The sequence below is a fragment of the Rhinolophus hipposideros genome (assembly GCF_964194185.1).
Source record: "Rhinolophus hipposideros genome assembly, chromosome: 16".
NCBI lineage: Eukaryota > Metazoa > Chordata > Mammalia > Chiroptera > Rhinolophidae > Rhinolophus > Rhinolophus hipposideros.
In genome coordinates this window covers 22,888,287-22,906,603 of record NC_138062.1, presented here as the reverse complement: position 1 = coordinate 22,906,603, position 18,317 = coordinate 22,888,287, and the positions used below count along the sequence as shown (strand labels likewise).

The 18,317-nt window shown below is 35.4% G+C and overlaps 1 protein-coding gene across 9 annotated transcripts in view; it reads left to right on the top strand.

Annotated features, from left to right (window-relative positions):
- Positions 1-18,317, top strand: part of SH3D19 (SH3 domain containing 19) — a 141,784-nt gene extending 123,467 nt beyond the window's left edge. For 7 of the 9 annotated variants that reach the window (XM_081077433.1, XM_081077435.1, XM_081077438.1 and 4 more), the window contains 8 exons: positions 3,034-3,106; positions 4,038-4,168; positions 5,969-6,027; positions 7,687-7,889; positions 8,351-8,403; positions 10,426-10,612; positions 11,210-11,307; positions 14,767-18,317. In XM_081077433.1, coding sequence (XP_080933559.1) covers positions 3,034-3,106; positions 4,038-4,168; positions 5,969-6,027; positions 7,687-7,889; positions 8,351-8,403; positions 10,426-10,612; positions 11,210-11,307; positions 14,767-14,883 — 921 coding nt within the window. In that variant the 3' untranslated portion in view covers positions 14,884-18,317. The remainder of the gene's footprint in view (positions 1-3,033; positions 3,107-4,037; positions 4,169-5,968; positions 6,028-7,686; positions 7,890-8,350; positions 8,404-10,425; positions 10,613-11,209; positions 11,308-14,766) is intronic. The other 2 variants (XR_013995188.1, XM_081077434.1) reach the window with 2 other exon arrangements.

Below are 18,317 nucleotides of genomic sequence, written 5' to 3'. Positions count from 1 at the left end.
GGCCATTTGTTGAGCAAGAAAAATGCCATCGAACAAAATGTATAGAGGTTTATTTTAAAAAGAGCTGCTGAAGTTATCCAGTTAAATTTTCACTATCAGTTAATGTAGCAAACCTGAAAAATTACACCCACCAATCATTTAACCCAAATGAGGTATTTGGTTTACCATTCATCCTGATTTTCATAATCTAGTCCAATTCTTTCTTCTCATAAGGTACCTTATCTTTTGAAGTTACTGAGACCAAAAATTTGTATATTGGGAGAGCAGAGAAGATGTGTGTTAAGCTAGTTGCAGCTAGGATACTAAAAATTCTAAATTTAGTTCACACGGGGCAAGTTCTGTCTTCATTGTCTCTTGGTTTTGATATAGCATTCTCCATCTGGCACACCTCTCCTGCCTCTCAGAACCCACTGATGGGTGACCATGAGAGTTGGACTGCCTAAAGCTTTTCTTTAGGAAAAAGCTTTTAGAAGCTACAAAAATTAGAAGCTTTTTTTGTTTTAAAGAAGTTGTTCTTTTTCAACAGTCGAAAGTTTTTTCCATTTTAAGCATGATCTCGCTCATCTTGTACCACAGACTTGCAGAGTTAGCCTCTGATGGCCGACTAACTGGTAATACTAAAATGAAGCCTATGTTAGGCTAGCATTACATTTTTTAGAAAAATAAAACTTACCTTATATGAAAGCTTACTTTTAAGGTAAAGATATCTAAAAATTCGTTATACTTTTTGCTATCTGAGTAAACAGAAAATATTGTGCATTATCAGTTGAGGCTGAATCTGCAGATCAGGGGAAAAGTGGAAAATTGTTAGCCGGTTGCGGGCACAAGTGTGGGCTTCAGGGAACTGGGTCTCAGTTTCCCTTCCACACCTTAGGCTGTTACTTAACCTCTAAACTTCATGTTTTAAGTGAATTAAATAGGTATAATATGTCCTCACAGAGTTGTTTTCAGAATTGATATATTGTATGGTTCCATTTATATAAAAGTCAGAATAGGCAAATTCAGAAAGAAAGTAGTTGCCTTGGGCTTGGGGGTGAAGGAGGGGGTGGTAAATGGAGAAGTACTATAATGGATAGGGGTTGTCTTGGGGTGGGAGGGTGATAAAAACAACTTCTAAACTTAGGTGGTGGTGATGGTTGCACAAGTCTGAGTATAGTAAAACTGCACTTTAAATGGGTGAACTTTATGATACGTAAATTACGTCTCAAAGATGTTTAAAAATTGAATGAGCTAGTTAATGCATATAAGATATTTAGCACAGTAGCCTATAGTGAGTGAACAATGACTATTAGCTATCACTATTGCTCATTTGTATTAGCAACTAGAGTCATATTAGGAAGAGCTTTGAAATAAGATTTACCTACCAGATCCCCACCCTAATGGTGTGGTCTGAGTTGTACTGACCCCTTGTGGCCAGCCCTGTTGAGCCTTTTCTTTTTGCCCTTCACCTGCCAGGCCAGGTTGATGAGCATCATTGCCACGGTTGGGCATCACTGAGGGCAGAGCAGGGAAGCTAACTGGGAGGCACAAGTCATCACCCCACCTCTCCTGCCTTCTCAGGCCTGGTTATGTTTAGGCTGTCGGTCCATTTGGAGATTCATGTTTGTGTTTGCTGTGGGGTAGGCCTCTAACAAATGGATAACCATCTACCCTAACATCATAGATTGAATAGTCATTCCTTTTTCCACAAATGTAAATAAGAAAAGAAAAAAATGAAAACTACACATATATTATGTAAATGATCATTTTTAAAAGTCCCTCCAGACTTAAAATATTTCACAATTCCTTTCCACAGTCCCTGAAATTCTCATGATGCTCATTTATTTAAGGAAAAGCAATCAACAGTCCCTAAGAAAATGTCAGTGTTACTTTGGTGAACTGCCATTAGCCATTACTGTCTTGACCTAAATCGGTATTTCCGTTTGCCTAACTTGAGAGAGTGCAGCATGCCTCCACAGGTGCATTTTGGTTGAAAGAGCAGGTGAAATCAGAATAGATCTGAGCAGAGGTGCTGCAGGATGGAAATGGAGAAGCGTGTACCGTTATCCACACTGCAGTCTGATCACCTGGCTGCATCATGGCTAGAGGAGGGGCAGAGGAATAGAAGTGTGGGAATAGCCGTACGGGGGCAAGAGTCACTAAAGGATGTGAAGAGGTAAAAAGAGGCACAAAAATCTGCCTTCATTTATTTTGCAGGTTCGCGAGTGTTGAAGAGTTTTAAATTGTAACTCCAAATACTATCCTTCAGTCAGATTTAATGATGATGTGGATTAGCCTGTCTGTTGATATAAAGAAACTAAGAATAACAACTGCTTGTTAATAAGAAAAGGTCACTCTTCGACTTTCCCCTCCTCTCTTGCCAATCTATGGCAGTTGGCTAGATGGGGAGAGAATATTGAATTCTCTTTGCTAATTTACTTAGAATTGCTGTTGAATAAACCATTGAGTTTAAATAGGAAATCCAGTCCATGCATAGGAGGAAGTAATGTTGGGTTTTAAATTAGAGAAAAGATTCAGTTAAGTGGTAATAAATGAAATGGATTTTACTTTTTGTGAATTATGCTTTTGTGGAAGTCATTGGCTCTTTTCATTATGAAAGGCAAGAGCATAAATTGCAGCACTTTCTTCTTTGCTCATCTTAATGAAGACACAACTTTAAAATTTCTGTTCTTAAGAATTAATCCTGACCACTGTTTTAGGAAAAAGCTACCCTTGAAAGGTAAGGAGGTCAAAAACCACTACTTCAGGGTATGATAGGTGGAAAAAAAAAAAGTTAAGTAATTCTCTTTTGTTTTACTCCTTTGGTTAAAAAAAATGCTGGAGGATATTATAATTGAGAGTTATTTCTGTCCTCACTTGGCAAGGACACATGCCTTTTCAACTTGATAATGATTCTCTTATTTGGCTCAAGTTTGCATCTTGTACTCATAATGTCAAGAGGACTCTAATGAGAAAAAAGAATTGGTCTCAGAGTGGCTATAAATCTCGCACCATCCTGTGCACTTCATTTACAGCCATGTTTTCCCCTCGCAGGATCCAAGCCAAGCTCTGGAGCCTGTTGACTGTAGCATTCCTCATGCTGTCGTTCTTCATGACTTTCCAGCAGGTAAGGACGTAAATAGTAAAGGGATCCAGGAGCAGGCCTCCTCCTTGGCTTCGTCTCTCAAGGACATCCTTCTTCATTCTCTGTGCAGCAGAGTCCTGGACTGAAGAAGTCGTCTTATCAATCACCCTGCCTTCAGGAATGGTCGATTGTACCCAACCATCCCAGAAAGCTGAGCTGCATAGCCTTGCCTTTTAAACTCATCGGGAAGAGGGGGCATGTTTGCCTTACAAATGAACAAATAGCAAATTACCTACCAGCTGCAAACTTTTTAACTCTTTCAAAACAGCTGATATAAGTGAAGTTCTTTTCTCTTAACAATTGTAAAACCTACACACATTGCTCAGCTATTACTTATGAGATGAAAAGATAAATTTTTAAATCAATTTTTAAATACCTTTTATATCCAAGGCTACAAATAAACTCCTGATTCATTTATAAAATAACCTCACTTTATCCACTTGGTAGACTGATTTTTATTTTAGGGTGAGTAAATTTACTTACTAAAGAGCTGTAGCATTGTCTCCGTTAATGTTTTGAAATTGAAATGATTTTTAAGCATGATTGAGAATAATAAAAATATACCATATCTATAAAACCCTTTCATTGTTAAATATATACTCAGCATAAGGTTTATATTGGCATAGTAGGAATCATGGTCCAACACAATGCTTTTTGTTGTTTTTTTTAACTGTTTTCCATCAATCAATGCATGGTAAATGTATATAATTTGATCTTAAAAGAGGGAGCTCATAACAGCAATATCTAAAAAAAGATATACTTTTTAAGGCAATTTGATTAGTATAATCTGTTTTTCAGAATCAGTAGAACATTCTGCCTCAGTGGACAGAACTAAATGCTACTTTGTGCTCTGCTTTAATCAAATCTGCAACCAGGATAATTTATCATACATCATTATAATTTTATGTTACAGAACAAGTTGATGATTTGAACCTCACTTCTGGAGAAATTGTTTATCTTCTGGAAAAAATAGGTACAGATTGGTACAGAGGGAAATGCAGAAACCAGACTGGCATGTTTCCTGCCAACTATGTCAAAGTAATTGTAAGTGGGTCGTGCTTATTTAAATTGGTCGTGTGTTCAATCGGTTCCACATAACTGGCAGTTGGGAAAAAGTAACCGGAAGCCTAGATTCTTGGATTCTAGTTATCTGTATTTCACTGACTCATTTGGTATTTGGAAAGTTCAAAAAATAAAGGTTTGTTCAATTAAATAATGGTTACTTATATTATGAACTATTAGAATATAATTCCTAAATGCTATCTGAAATCCTAAAGTGAGAAAATACTATAGGTCAACTGGTGAATCAGCATTCTTGAAGGGTTGGTAAACACTTAAGGATATATGTTAATTCCTTGAAACATTTAGTAAACAAGACTGAAATGGTACTAGATTGTCCTTGGGAATGTTTTCTAAGGTACCAGTTCTCCTTTTCTTTGAAGTACATTTTATTTTTGGTTTCTTTTATTCTTTCCATTCCCATTTCCATCTTTAATAAAAAAAATAGATTTAGGAATACTAAAGTACTTTTATTGGAGGTAGTGGTCTATTAATGGTTTTTCACATGATAATTTCAAATCTGATTGGGGAAAAATTATATTAAATTGTCAGAATTTTATATACCCTCACAGCCTACCTTGTAAAAGCAGACTTGTATGGTCCAGCACTAAGTACTAAGCCCAGGTGGCTATGAAACATGAGGATAAAATCAGACTGCTACTTCATATCATTAGGAAGAGTACGACTCTGTCTCTGGTATAACTTACTGATACTGCAAAACATCAATAAAGCTAGCTTAAATAGTTGAGCATTAACAGCCATTTGGGAGAGCAGGGAAGTAAATGATTTTCTATTGTATCAGAAACTTAGAAAACAAATATAACCTGTATTTTTCAAGTATAAATGAGTTTGATTCTCTTGAATTATAAAATGTGGGCCTTAACAACTGTCCAGTATTTATATGCCCTGATTCTTTGGAGCAATCCAACCACATTCTCTAAATTAATATTAAGAATAAGGCTAATTTTAGCAGTCTTCCTAATTTTTTTTTTGCCCAGTGTAGTAGTACTTTAAAAGCACAATTACCATACTGAAATCAATTACACTGAATCTGCCACCTTATGGTATAAGTATTATTTCTAAGCTTACAAGTTTAAAAAATTGTTTTAAAACTTGGAGCTTTGAGAATTCATCAAGAAGGGCAGTGATTTATTTAATATAAACCTCAATGCCTTCAGTAGTTTTCAGACTGAATGCATTATGGTCAAATATTTTATTACAACCCAGCTCCACTGAGCCTTGTAAATGAGGTATTATATAAAGTGCTTGCCACTTAGTAGATACTCACCGAGTACTAATTCCTCTCTTCCCTATTCACATTGAAGGAAAAAGAAAAGTTCCAGAGTTATGAAAATGGAGAGAGCCCACAAGTGTGATTAAAATGTTTTAGTTGGGGGTCAGGATAGTATTGCAGAAGTCTTCCAACACTTTGAGTAATGATAATGCCCAAATGCCTGATGCCTAGTTTCTATCCTAAATCCTCCTCATGTGAGTTTCCATCTTAGAGGGTATGGGATAGAGAAAACTCAGTCAAGGGTAGATATTAATGTGCTCATTCCAGCAAATAAGAGAAGGATTGATTGGCTGTTGAAGGAAGACTATCACAAGTTACACATTTTCCCCCCCAAAATCCAAATTCTGGATTTCTAACCTTTTAGCCCCTAGGGTACCACTTCCTCAGTTTCCCACCTAGCTAGACTGGTTCATTTTAATCATGCATTGCCTAATTACCTACCCTTAAATTTATCTTACTAAAATCTGAAAATATACAATTGTCTTTACTAGATTGATGTTCCAGAAGGAGGAAATGGGAAAACAGAATCGGTTTCATCTCATTGTATTAAGTAAGTTTTATTTGTGGTCTTTTGCACAAAATACAAAAAAGGCAAGCATCTATATCATAAAGAATTATCACGTTAAAACACTTTAGATGTGTGATCATTGATTCTCGGTGTGTCTTTTTTTAATTACAAGGAAACCTTTATTTGTTAAAGGCCATAGTGGATTAAAATTCTGATGCAAATGCAACATGCTGATGGACGCTGATGTAGGCAATTCTCCATATCAATTCAGGACTTAAAGACAGCGACAAACAGAGGCTTCCCACAGCCTGGTCTGAGCTTGAGCACAGATGGTTTTGTCCTTCATTGTGTTTTATTTTGACCCGCTGGTGGTTATCTACCAACACATTTTTTGGAGGTGCAGATATTTTTGTCACAGAAAATGTTTCAACCTTATAGAAATAAGAACCCTACAAAAACTGCTAGATACTCTGTACTATTTTGTTTTTGAGAGGAACTAGGAGACAGTAAAGGAAGAGTTAAGGGGGTGGAGGTCTGTCTGAACACCTTTTTATGCATCGTTGTAACTCTTTGATTTAAAATGCTGCCTCAGTGCAACTTTATATTCCAGTTAAATGAGCAAATTAATAGAATTCACTACCTGCTGAAGACTGTAAACCTGTCTTTGAATAGGTCAGACATAAGGAGATGCTCCCTGAGGACATTAGAAAATAAATGCAAAGGTTACCACAAATAAGAAAACTTCTGATGCCGCATTAGTTGAATTCTATTTCAACTGTTTCAATTTTTCTCCTATTTTTAAGCAGCATTTAATGTGTCAGCAGGTTGAATTTAAAGTGGGCTTTCACAGCCATTGACCCATTGACCTGACTTAAATCAGAATTTGATTAGAGCCAGTACCAACCTTTTCTTTTCAGACAATTCCATCTCCTTAGCCTGTTTCTACTGAAACTTCCTTTCTAAAGCCTCAAGTTGAAGGTTTGGTATTAAATCATGCCTTCTAGAGACAGTTTTATTTCTGCGTTTATGTTCATTTCAGTCAAAATTGCAGATCATTTAAGGATTGTTCTACTTCTCAGAAATGTGCTTTTTTAAAGAAGATACAAAAATCATTTTTTAAACAACAGTGTTGGGTCTAAGACTAAGCATTGTAAGATAATATGCCGAGTTTGTTCCCTTTGAACCTTCTAGTTTTGAAGACCATTCATCCCTCTATACAACTCACTGACTGATTCAACATATACTGAGCATCAACCCTGCCAGCTGATGCCTTTACATTCTCCCGTGGGTTTGCTGGCTTGCCCCGAGATCCCTAGCACTCCTAAACTCAGTGCATCTATAATTGAGGGGGTTCAGACTGGCCCAGGAATGCAAAGCCATGGAGACTGGGGAGATTCTGTAATGAAGTAAAGGTAATCAGAAGACATGACGGTGTAAACTGACCACTAGCTTATGGAATTCTGCATGTCTCTGTGATATTGACTTTAGCCTTTCTGAGTAACTAGGTTCAGATCTAAAAAGTAATGACTATCATTTAGAAATGTAGCTTATTCTTTTTCAAGGAGAAGTTTAAATTTTGCCCAGTATACCTTGTTCCATAGTAAACAGAGTAAATATTTATTGAAAAACTGAATGAAAGTTTTAACACATTCTGAAAGTTCGTAATCTCTAGTGTAACGCCCAAATGTGATCTTTATTTAGAAGTCCAAGATGTATTGCTCGGTTTGAATATATTGGAGACCAGAAGGATGAGTTAAGTTTCTCAGAGGGAGAAATTATTATTCTTAAAGAATACGTGAATGAGGAATGGGCCAGAGGAGAACTTCAAGACAGAACTGGGATTTTCCCCCTTAACTTTGTGGAGCTCATGGAGGAACATCCCGCCTCTGGTACAAATGTTTTAAGTGAGTATAGAGAATATTGTTTCTATTAATTCAAGTAAACCAAATAATAGGATAATACTTAAGCTGCATAATAATCCAATTGCCATATTTTTTAAGGGAAAAAGAAATGATTTTAAAATGGTCATTTTTGTGGGATAGACATTATTGTGGTAATCTCTCAAAGAGCTGTTTTTGGTGTTTTAGGTAATTAGTAATAGCTTCATATCAGAAATGGCAGGGGAAGAATCATAGACTTTTAAACAGAAATGGACTATAGAGTATATAACCAATGGATATTCTTTTTCACTTTACAGTAAAAAGAGATAAGCCCAGAGAGGGCAGTGCCTGGTCTCTTCAAAATATGAAGAGACTGGTCTGGAATCCCAGACTTTTCATTCTCTCCTATAGCTTTTCTCCAATACTGTATGGTCTTTACATCTGAAGTTTTGACTTTTTTTTTTTTTTTTTTTTTTTTAACATAGGCACAAATGTACCATCAAAGACCAAAAAGGAAGATTGTGGAGCAAATTCTCAGGTAAGCTCCTTAAATAGATAACTGTAGTGAAAGCCACATTTTTAACTCTGGGAGGAATATTAAAATCATAATTTTCCAAAGAAAATGTTATAAAATCACTTTTCAATTCATGTAGTAAATGTTTGAAATAAATAGGTGGTTAATATCTATTCTACATATAGAACTCATACAAATGGATTAGAAAGACATGCAAACCCTGATAGAAAATAAGGAAAGAGACATGATTGGAGAACAAAAGAGATAGTATTAAGTGGCTGATATTAAGAAGATGTTTAACCTTACTAGTAATCAAGAAAATGCCTTGTAAAGCAGCAATAAAATACCATTTATCCAGTTAACAAAGATTGAATACGATTCAACACTAAATAAGTAATTATGTGAGTGTTAAAAAAGAGAAATTACAAATGATTATTATTTTTTCTGACCCTATGAAAGGATAAAGTGAAAAAAAGTTTTAGTCACAAAGATAGTCGTAGTGGTGTTATTATAATAGGAAAAAATTGGAGACAACCTAAATGTCACCATTATTGGTAGAATGTTCTGAGGCCAGGGAAAACTAGATTTAGAAAATAAATGTCATGAGCGGAAAACATACCTCAAAGGAAATTGAATATATAGCATAAAAAGACTAGAAGAAAATGTATTTATTAACATTCAGTTGCTCCTATGTGGTAAGACTATAGATTAGAAGGTATTTTTCCAACTTCTTCATACATTTGTCAAATATTTAAGGAACATTTGAGTTATTTTTTTTTAACAGGAAAAAGAAAAAACTGGATTAACATTTTTGCATGTGTAACATGACTTGAGAAGGTTTTAAACTGAATAGGAATGTGACTTGCATTGTGTTTTGTGACCTGTTTTAAAAGAGTGAGCCTCATGGAGTCATTATCAGAATGTAACTGGTAATTGATTGGGCTGTGTGTCTCTTAATTGTTTCATCCCCACCTACTGATCAAGTCAAACAGGGAAGAAAGTAACAACAGATTTCCACAGGAAATGAATCGTTGCCCCTATTTCTTGGGAGTGATAAGGACCATTCTTTAGGGTTGCTTACCCTAGTGCAGGAGAAAGAGGGCTAAGTATAGGAGGTTTTATTTGCTTGTTTTTTTGTTTTTGTTTTATGAGCCATCAGTTGTTGAGAACTTAAGACGTGCCAGGCACTTTGTTAAGTGTTCTACATGCATTATCTCATATAATCTTCACAGCAACCCTAAGATGAAACTGAGGCTCAGAAAAGAGAATCATATTGCCCAATGTCAGCTAAGAAGTGGCAGAGCTGCGTCTGGAACCCAGGCCTGTCTGGCTCAAGCCTTTGCTCTTAGCGTTATCCTCTCCTCCCTACTTGAGTTTTTTAAACATAGGGCTCTCATCCTTACCTGGCAGAAACACCTCTTCATAGAGCAGAACCTTCCTCTGATATGTTTGGTGTTAAAAGCATTCTTGTTGGAGCGTTTCATCATACTAGCCCACCACATTTGGTTATTCTGCCAGCCTTAGAGATAACTTCCTCGTAAAATTAAAAGTGTGGATTAATGAAGCCCTATCCTATGGAATCTGATAGCCTCTGAATCAGGTAAAGATCTGGGAATTAATAGAATGCCCATCTGATCCTTCATAATTTAGAGGAGCTTCACTGGAAATTATATTGCTTGAAGTTTTTCATAGTGTCATAAGTGCTATACATAAATATTGTATGTTTTAACATAGGTTTTTTAATATAGCTGTCATAGACATAATTAGAAAAAGGGTTTTGCTTAAATACTATATATCTTTTAAAAGCAGAAGAGCCACAAATTCTATCACATCTGTCATATAGATTTATATTTTGAGAAAAAAAGTTATTGGAAATTTTTATTTCTAAAACTTGATAGCAACATAAAGTATTAGGTGATTTAAAGAAATCTTCAGGCTTTGAAATCTTATGGCACCTTAGCTTTTTTTCTACCATTTTTCAACCTTTGTAGAAATCAATTTCAAATAAAATCTCACATTTCTTATCAAATTTCTGATTTGTAACAGGATAACAGTCTTTCTGGAGAATGGTGTGAAGCTCTTCACAGTTTTACTGCAGAGACCAGTGATGACTTACCCTTCCAGAGGGGGGACCGGATCCTGATCCTCCAGCGTCTGGATTCCGACTGGTACAAGGGCAGAATGCGTGGCAAGGAGGGGATCTTCCCAGCAGTCTTTGTGCGGCCCTGCCCAGGTATGACACCGACAGGAAGTGACTCTTACTCTCTAAGGGGAAGCCCGAGACTTTTAAAACGATATGTACTGTTTCCATGAAAATAAGACCTACCCGGACCATCAGCTCAAAAATTAATATAATGTGATATAATATAATACCAGATATGATATATTATATACGATATAATATGATACCAGGTCTTATATTAATTTTTGCTCCAAAAGACACATTAGAGCTGATGGTCCGGCTAGGTCTTATTTTTGGGGAAACAGGGTATTTCATTTCCCTTTGGCCATGCTCAGTTTAAATTGTTTGCCTACGTTTGAAAGAGTTGATTTATAAAGTTTTATAAACTCTCTTATTCATATACTTTCTTGGAGTTAAGGGGGAAAAAAGATAAAAATGCCTTCACTTGATAATGGCTAATTTTGTCCACTAAATTTATTTTCTCTTTTTTTCCTGCTACGAGAACATCTTTCATCTTTTTATAAATTAAATAAATTCAAAATTAATTGAAAATATTCTGCCCTGGGAATGACAAAGCATTTCTTAAAATGTTTGATTTGTGCTTCAGTCCAATGTCTTTCTATATATCGAATGTTTGTATCTCCACAGCTGAGGCAAAAACTATGTCTGCTTTAGCACTGAAGGGGAGGAAGGCCAAAGCCTTGTATGATTTCCATGGGGAGAATGAAGATGAGCTTTCCTTCAAGGTCAGAATGTGTATCTTTTTGTAATTGTATTAAGAAGGTATAAATTTTGTAATGTTTCGATGGAAGGGTGGAATACTGATCATTAGCCAAGAATGAACACATCTCACACCGTAACTCTAAAGGACAAATTAGAAAGTGAACGAGGCAAATGTAAATTATCAGTAAGGCATTTAGGTACTTAAAGAAACCTTATTGGCTTGATAGCCCCACAATCCCCAAATTCCTTATTCCTTGGCCTTTTAGCATCAGATCTGAGTAATGTTGGAGTTTTCCCTGGTGGCCCTAGTAAAGGATGATCGCATACATGGCCCTTGCAGCCTGCTGTTATCATGTCTTTGAAATCAGTGGAGAAATCAGTTGGTACCTACTACAACTGGCCACTGCACCAGTGCCTTCTGTCCACAGATACGTACTGGGCTGTGGGGAATTGACCTCAAAAGTTAAGCTACTTTGCAAAGGGTTTTTTAGCATCTAAAATTTAATCTTAATCTTACTTCCTTTTTTTTTTAAAGGAAAAATTCCATGATCCTGTTTTCCCAATCCATAGTTGGACCATGGTCAGAGGAAAGCGCCCGGGGTAGTACTTTGAGACTGTGCCAGAGGATGGAGGGTGGTTTTAGTAGTCGTTGCTTGCAGAAGGGTCTGTGTCGTACAGCAGTAAATTCTCTATCATTTGCTCAGAGGCGAGGATGCCATAGGGAGAATGAAAGCATCAAGGAGTGATTGGGCAAGATGAGACTTAAAACAGTGGGTGCCAAACAAGGCACCGACCAAATGAGGAAACAAAATAAGGAAAACAAAGTGATATTGGGTACGTGCAGGCTTTTGGGGAGTCATGGAGTCAGGGGGCATGCTGAGAGATATGTCAGTTACAAGGTTGCTAGCTTTCCTATTTTGTGATGGAGTTTTTGTTTCTTCTGAGAATTTTTTTTTGTTTTCATATTAAAATGTCGTTTCTGTTATAAAATATTAGTGAACACACAATGCAATATATAGATGATGAATTATAGGATTCTGCCCTTGAAACCTATATATTATTAACCAATGTCACCCCAATAAATTTAATAAAATTAAAAAATAAATAAATGATTGTTAGTAAATGATATTTCTTACGGAAAATTATGATTTGGTAACCCTATATCACTTTCTTTTTTTAAATTTAATTCTTGGTACCTAAAATCCAAATGTTTGGAAACTGTTGCCCAGTCCTTTTTAGTCTTCTGAGAGTTAGTGGCTCAAAATTCATTCTTTTATCTTTAGACTGTTACTTCAAGTGAACAACCTGGATTCAAACTTTTTGGGTGTTATTTTGGCCTTCATTTAAGTTAGAATTCAGTGTCCTCCAGAAAATAAGTGGTCTCCATTTTACAAATGACTAACTGTAAACAGGATAGTTCTAGAGTATTTTTAGTTAAAGGATTCTGCACTGCTTTCAGTATCATTGATCATTAATATTTTTGTTAAATATCCATAGAATGTTAGATAAAACTTTTTAAAAAAATTGTCATAGCCCTCAGAAAACTGTCATGCTATGTACGTAAGAGCTGAGAAAAATAGTTTTAGTGAACCATTATGTTATAATTTAGAAACCAGAAGGAACTTACTTAGAAACTTTGAATGGCCAGAAATTTTAGTTTTTAGCAGAGTAAAGTAAATTAATGACATTTGATAGTCAGCATTTTTCCTTTCCATTTTCCATAAGAAAGGCCTTAAATCAAACCATTTTTTCCAGAGGGCTATGTACTAGGGCTACAAATAAATCCATTTAGCTTGATAAAGATATTCTTAAAAGTAGCCAGGGTCATTTTGGACCATTATAGAATCTTAAACCCAGATTCTAAGAAATTGTTAGAAATAATAAAGAACAAAATGGTTTCAGGAGATACCTTCAAAAATTATGTGATCTTTTGAGGAATTTTTATTCACACAGTCCCTTTGACTAACCTGATGAGGACAAATCAGTATTCTGAGTCAGGGTGAAGCTCTTTAAGAAAAGAAAAAATGAAAATTTTATACTGAGTCCAAGGAGGAATGGAATAAACCAAATGGTAGAGGACAATACCATTATGTGGAAAAACAAATGCAGAGTTGAAAATGCTCAGGATGTTGAGAAAAGGCAATTCTAGTAAAAGCTGTTGTAAATAAAGAGGTCCATTGTAAAAATGTGGTGGCCACACAGCCTAATGTTTAGAAATACAGATCCTAAAATCACACTAGATTTGAATCCTGTCCCTAACTAACTAGACATGTGACTCTGAGCAAGTTACTTAATCTCTCTTCTGAGCTTCAGTTTCTTTTTCTTTAAAATAAGGAAATCTGTACACATATCTCTAAAATGGGAAGAATAATAGTACCCACCTCTAGGACTGCTGTGTTTTATAAATGAGTTAATTCCTATAAAGTACATGGCTTGCAGTAAACACATGGCTCACTCATCTCTATCTAAGTCTTTGCTTAAATATCACCTTCAGCGGGGCCTTCCCTGACCACGCTAATGAGATGGCAACCCCATACTGTCTGTCTTTCTCTGCCAGCATATTTATTTGTCTCCCTACTGTAGAATGAGATCTTTATTCATTGCTGTGTCCATAATGACCTGAACAACAGTGTCTGAAACATAGTGGGCACTCAGTAAATAATTATTAGTTGGGGGAAACACACACACACACACACACACACACACACACACACAAATACATATAGTATATACAGAGGGTGCCAAAAAAATGTGTACACATTTTAAGAAAGGAAAAATCTGTATTAAAATTACAATACTCAATATATACCAATAACAAAAGATGAATACAAGTCACGTTTGACTTCTGCAATTACAAGAGGTGCTCAAAGTGGTTACCATCAGAGTAATTTTAAGTTTTTTTATCGTTTTTATACTTGCGGACACACACACACACACACACACACACACAAGTACACCTGGGGTGCCAAAAAAATGTATATACATGACTTGTATTCATCTTTTGTTACCGGTATATATTAAGTATTACAATTTTAATACAGTTTTTTCCTTTCTTAAAATGTGTATACATTGTTTTGGCAACCTGTGTGTGTTTGTGTGTGTGTGTGTGTGTGTGTGTGTGTATATATATATATATATATATATATATATATATATATATATATATATATATAAAATAGCTGGTATTGTTATTAAAGAGAATTTTAGATTAGGAATGGTGAATTTGGGGGGCACAAAATAAAAGCAGGAAAATAGAAGTGCAACAGGAGTGACACTGGCAAAGGAATGGGCTTTGAGGAAAAGAGGCCTACAAGTAAATGGCATCATTAGGTATAGCTCATCCTTGTGGTGTATCATTTAATCCTCTCGGCAAATCCTGATAAGTTAAAGAGAAGATTATACATGCCTCTCCAGATGGGCTGCCTACCACACTTATACTCAACAGAAACTAATAATTCTTTCCAATTCCTGTTTTCTTACAGGCTGGAGATATAATAACAGAGCTGGAATCTGTAGATGATGACTGGATGAGTGGAGAACTAATGGGAAAATCTGGAATATTTCCCCAAAACTACGTTCAGGTTTTACAAGTCAGCTAAAGGTGAAGCTTGACTGTGTTCCTTGGCACAAGAACTCACTTGAACTATCACTTTGACTATCAGATACATTTTTGCACTATTTTTTTAAACTGAAAGAAATATCTATGCTGTACATTGTACTCTAGAATTTTCTGAAAGCAGAAAACATCTAGATTTCATTATTAGATTTCATTCACAGTAGAAACGTGCATGTGGAGATTCATGAGCAAGTATTCTACCAAGGGAAACATCAAGCAGGGTTAGCAAGGCAGAGAAATACCTCCCCCCCCTGGGAGTGTCTGGTGACATCGAGCACAGGGAAACTCCAAGCAAAAGTTGCACTTGGACATCTGTTTTCATCCGCAAAAGTAGATTAACCGTGCTTCTTCATTTTTTACTTTAGTTTAAAAAGAGGACGTTTGATATTCTACATGCCGTAACTATCAGGACATGGTTAGTAATCTAAATTTCATTTTTGATACTCAATTCTAACAGCTTCAGCGCATTATCCTTTTTACCAGGGCAAATCCTTGCTTCAGGAGGGGGTCATTTATGACTAGTCAGAGCCTTTGTAAGAATGGGGTGATTCTGCTGATGCTCACCAAGTACTCCTGTGTTCCTTTTTCCCCTTTGCTCAAGGATTTGAAGTGGGTTAAAATTGATTGGATGCATCTTAGTCAAAAGAACAAAACCATCCTGAGATGCCTTGCTAATATGACTAACCCTTTCATATACCTGCTGTACGTATTTCTTTCCTCCATTTATACTTTATGTTAACAAGGTTATTATAAAGCACATTTTCTGAATCAGCAATCATTCTCTTGACAATTACTGGTACCCAAAGAAACATTCATTTTCTTTGCATTACCCCGGTAATATATAAAAGCTATGTCTTGTTTAAGTGGTACATTATGAATCATATATATCTCAGAATACAGAGCAACTATTAAGATGGAAAACAATGCAACCTCCCACATCTCATTGCTTCCCAATATAATCAGAATGAAAAATAATTTAAGAAGACTAAAGGCTGATACTTTCTTGGGTTTTCCCACAGCTCATCAAACAAACAAAAAACCACTTTCCTGCTATATCCATTGTTATGCATGCCAACTTAAAATAAAAGTGGTTCTTTATAGGACTGAATCAGTTTATGGGCTGAAAAAGCCAAATAGGTCGAAGACAATCTTCCAAACAGATCAATGGAATAGAATTTCATTGGAAATGTAAAACTTTCCCAATAATGTTCATGACTTTCTTCTATTTTTGAGAAGTTTCATATACTGGCCACTTTTTAGCTTTTATTATTGTTTCCCATCGTCCCAAAAGTTAGGCAGCCAGTGGTCAAACTCACGTGGGGTTTTACAAGGGAGGATATATTTACTTAGTCTTGATTAAAGGTCATCTCTCAGTTATATGATTATAATTATAGGGGCTGTTTTTTCTACGTTTTGTGTCAAGACAGTATAAAGAAAACTTGTCAAATTTTACTGGAGTAATTTCATAAGAATTGGATGACTTAAAGCATTATCCCAACTAAATTCCCATTTGCAGCAAGCTGTACAACAGTAAGCAGGGTGTGTGTCTGGAATAGAACGTGAGGAATACTTTTTTGAGTAATTTTAACATCTTATATCGAAGATCATTAAAAACCTCGCTTTGTTGGAGAAAAATACCCCTCTTAAATTTTGGCCTTCTGTCAGCAGAATGATAAGTGCAATAGTTGTAAATCTACTTGACACTGTAATAAACTGAACTGCACTTTTCAAAGTCTTTTTCTCATACTAGACTGAGATGTTGTGAATGGAAATGGTATCTTTGTATCTCCAGGCCTTTCCACCATATAGGCTCAGTAAAGAATGGTTGGATGGATGGATAACTTCCATACACAGCAGTACCATCTTGGATCCACCAAAATCTAGTATCTTTCTTCCTTAATTTGTTGACAAAAATCTTTATTGAAACAAAATTTGGTTTTTGTATCATTTCACTTTGTCATGCTATATTTTTGGCTTGTCATTTATTGTCTACTCAACTGACAAGAAGCCAAAATGAAGCTTGGTATGGATTTTCTTAGGTACTTTCTTGCTCTGTATATTGATTGAGCATCATTTTTATATTCGGTGAATTTCATAGGGGAGCAATAGGAATGTATTTTTTTCCTTTCAGGAATTTTAGGTGAAAACCTGACTTTATTCATCCAAGCCTCCTCAAAGTAGAATCTCTGAATCCTTTTTCTTTGGTGGATTAAAACTAGAGCAGTCATTTAATGTATTATTATTACCCTTTTGATTACCCTTTTGAACACTGAAGTGACAGGTTTCGTTAAAAGATGCCCTTGTTTACGTGACTATGTCTTTGTTTACATGGCTGGAGGGGTAATGTAATATATCTTTCATTGTGCTCATGGAAACCATGTTTTGAATAGTCTGAAATATTCCAAATGAAAAAAGTCAGTACATTTATCAAGATTTATTGTTAGAACTAGCATTTGAAAACAACAAAATATCATTTTTCTGTAGGGTTTGTTATACATAATTACTCAACAATAATTGTTTAGTTTTTATTTAGTTTCTTAAACTTAGATACATATACCTAGAGAAATATTAATGGATAGATGGGACTATTTTAAAGGGATATTTGGTATAATCATTACTGCTTTATTCCTTTTAATTAATGTCAAATCCACATTGGCTATATGATTCATAATTCAGTGTCATTGAATGAACTCTTAATAGTTAATTTTTTCCTGAATAGGAAATCATTTTCTAATCTATGCCTTTTTACTTCACTGTAATTATAGAGGGAAAATAAATACAAACAGAACAACAGCACCACCTAGGGGCCTTTCACCTAATGGCAAGCTCATCTTTTAAATTACAGAAGAATGCAGACCAGAGCTCTACCTGCAGAGGTTAAATGATTTGCCTAAGGCCATACAGGTATGGCAGAGTCTAAAGCAAAACCTAGCTCTACTTATTCCCAATTTAGTATTTTCCCCCATTTGTTGTGCTAAAGTGATACGTTTCTCTTTAGTAGTTAAACAAATAGAATTGATCTTTTTTATTGGCCTGTAAAAGTTGTAGCTTTTCAGATATAATATAGGATTAGAACAAATTGCAGAGAATAAATTAAAAGCTTGAACTTATTTCTTCCAAGAAAACCCATCTTCTCAGTTTTATTATGGACAATATATATTAATGTTACCTAAAATGCGAACGTGAACTGATCCAGTAATAGGGACTTTTCTGTTTAATAGAGGATATTAGAATGCTTGGAACATCAAATCTTGAAAAAGTGTGACAGTAGGGCTGTGCTCTTGGTAACCTCAGAGCAATCCTAAACCTAGCTTCTTATACACATATAGCACAAAACACAGTTTAGTATTTTGGAGTCTAATAGATTAACTCAAGCACTGTTGAGCTAATAAATTTGTATTTCAGATTCTGGAACAC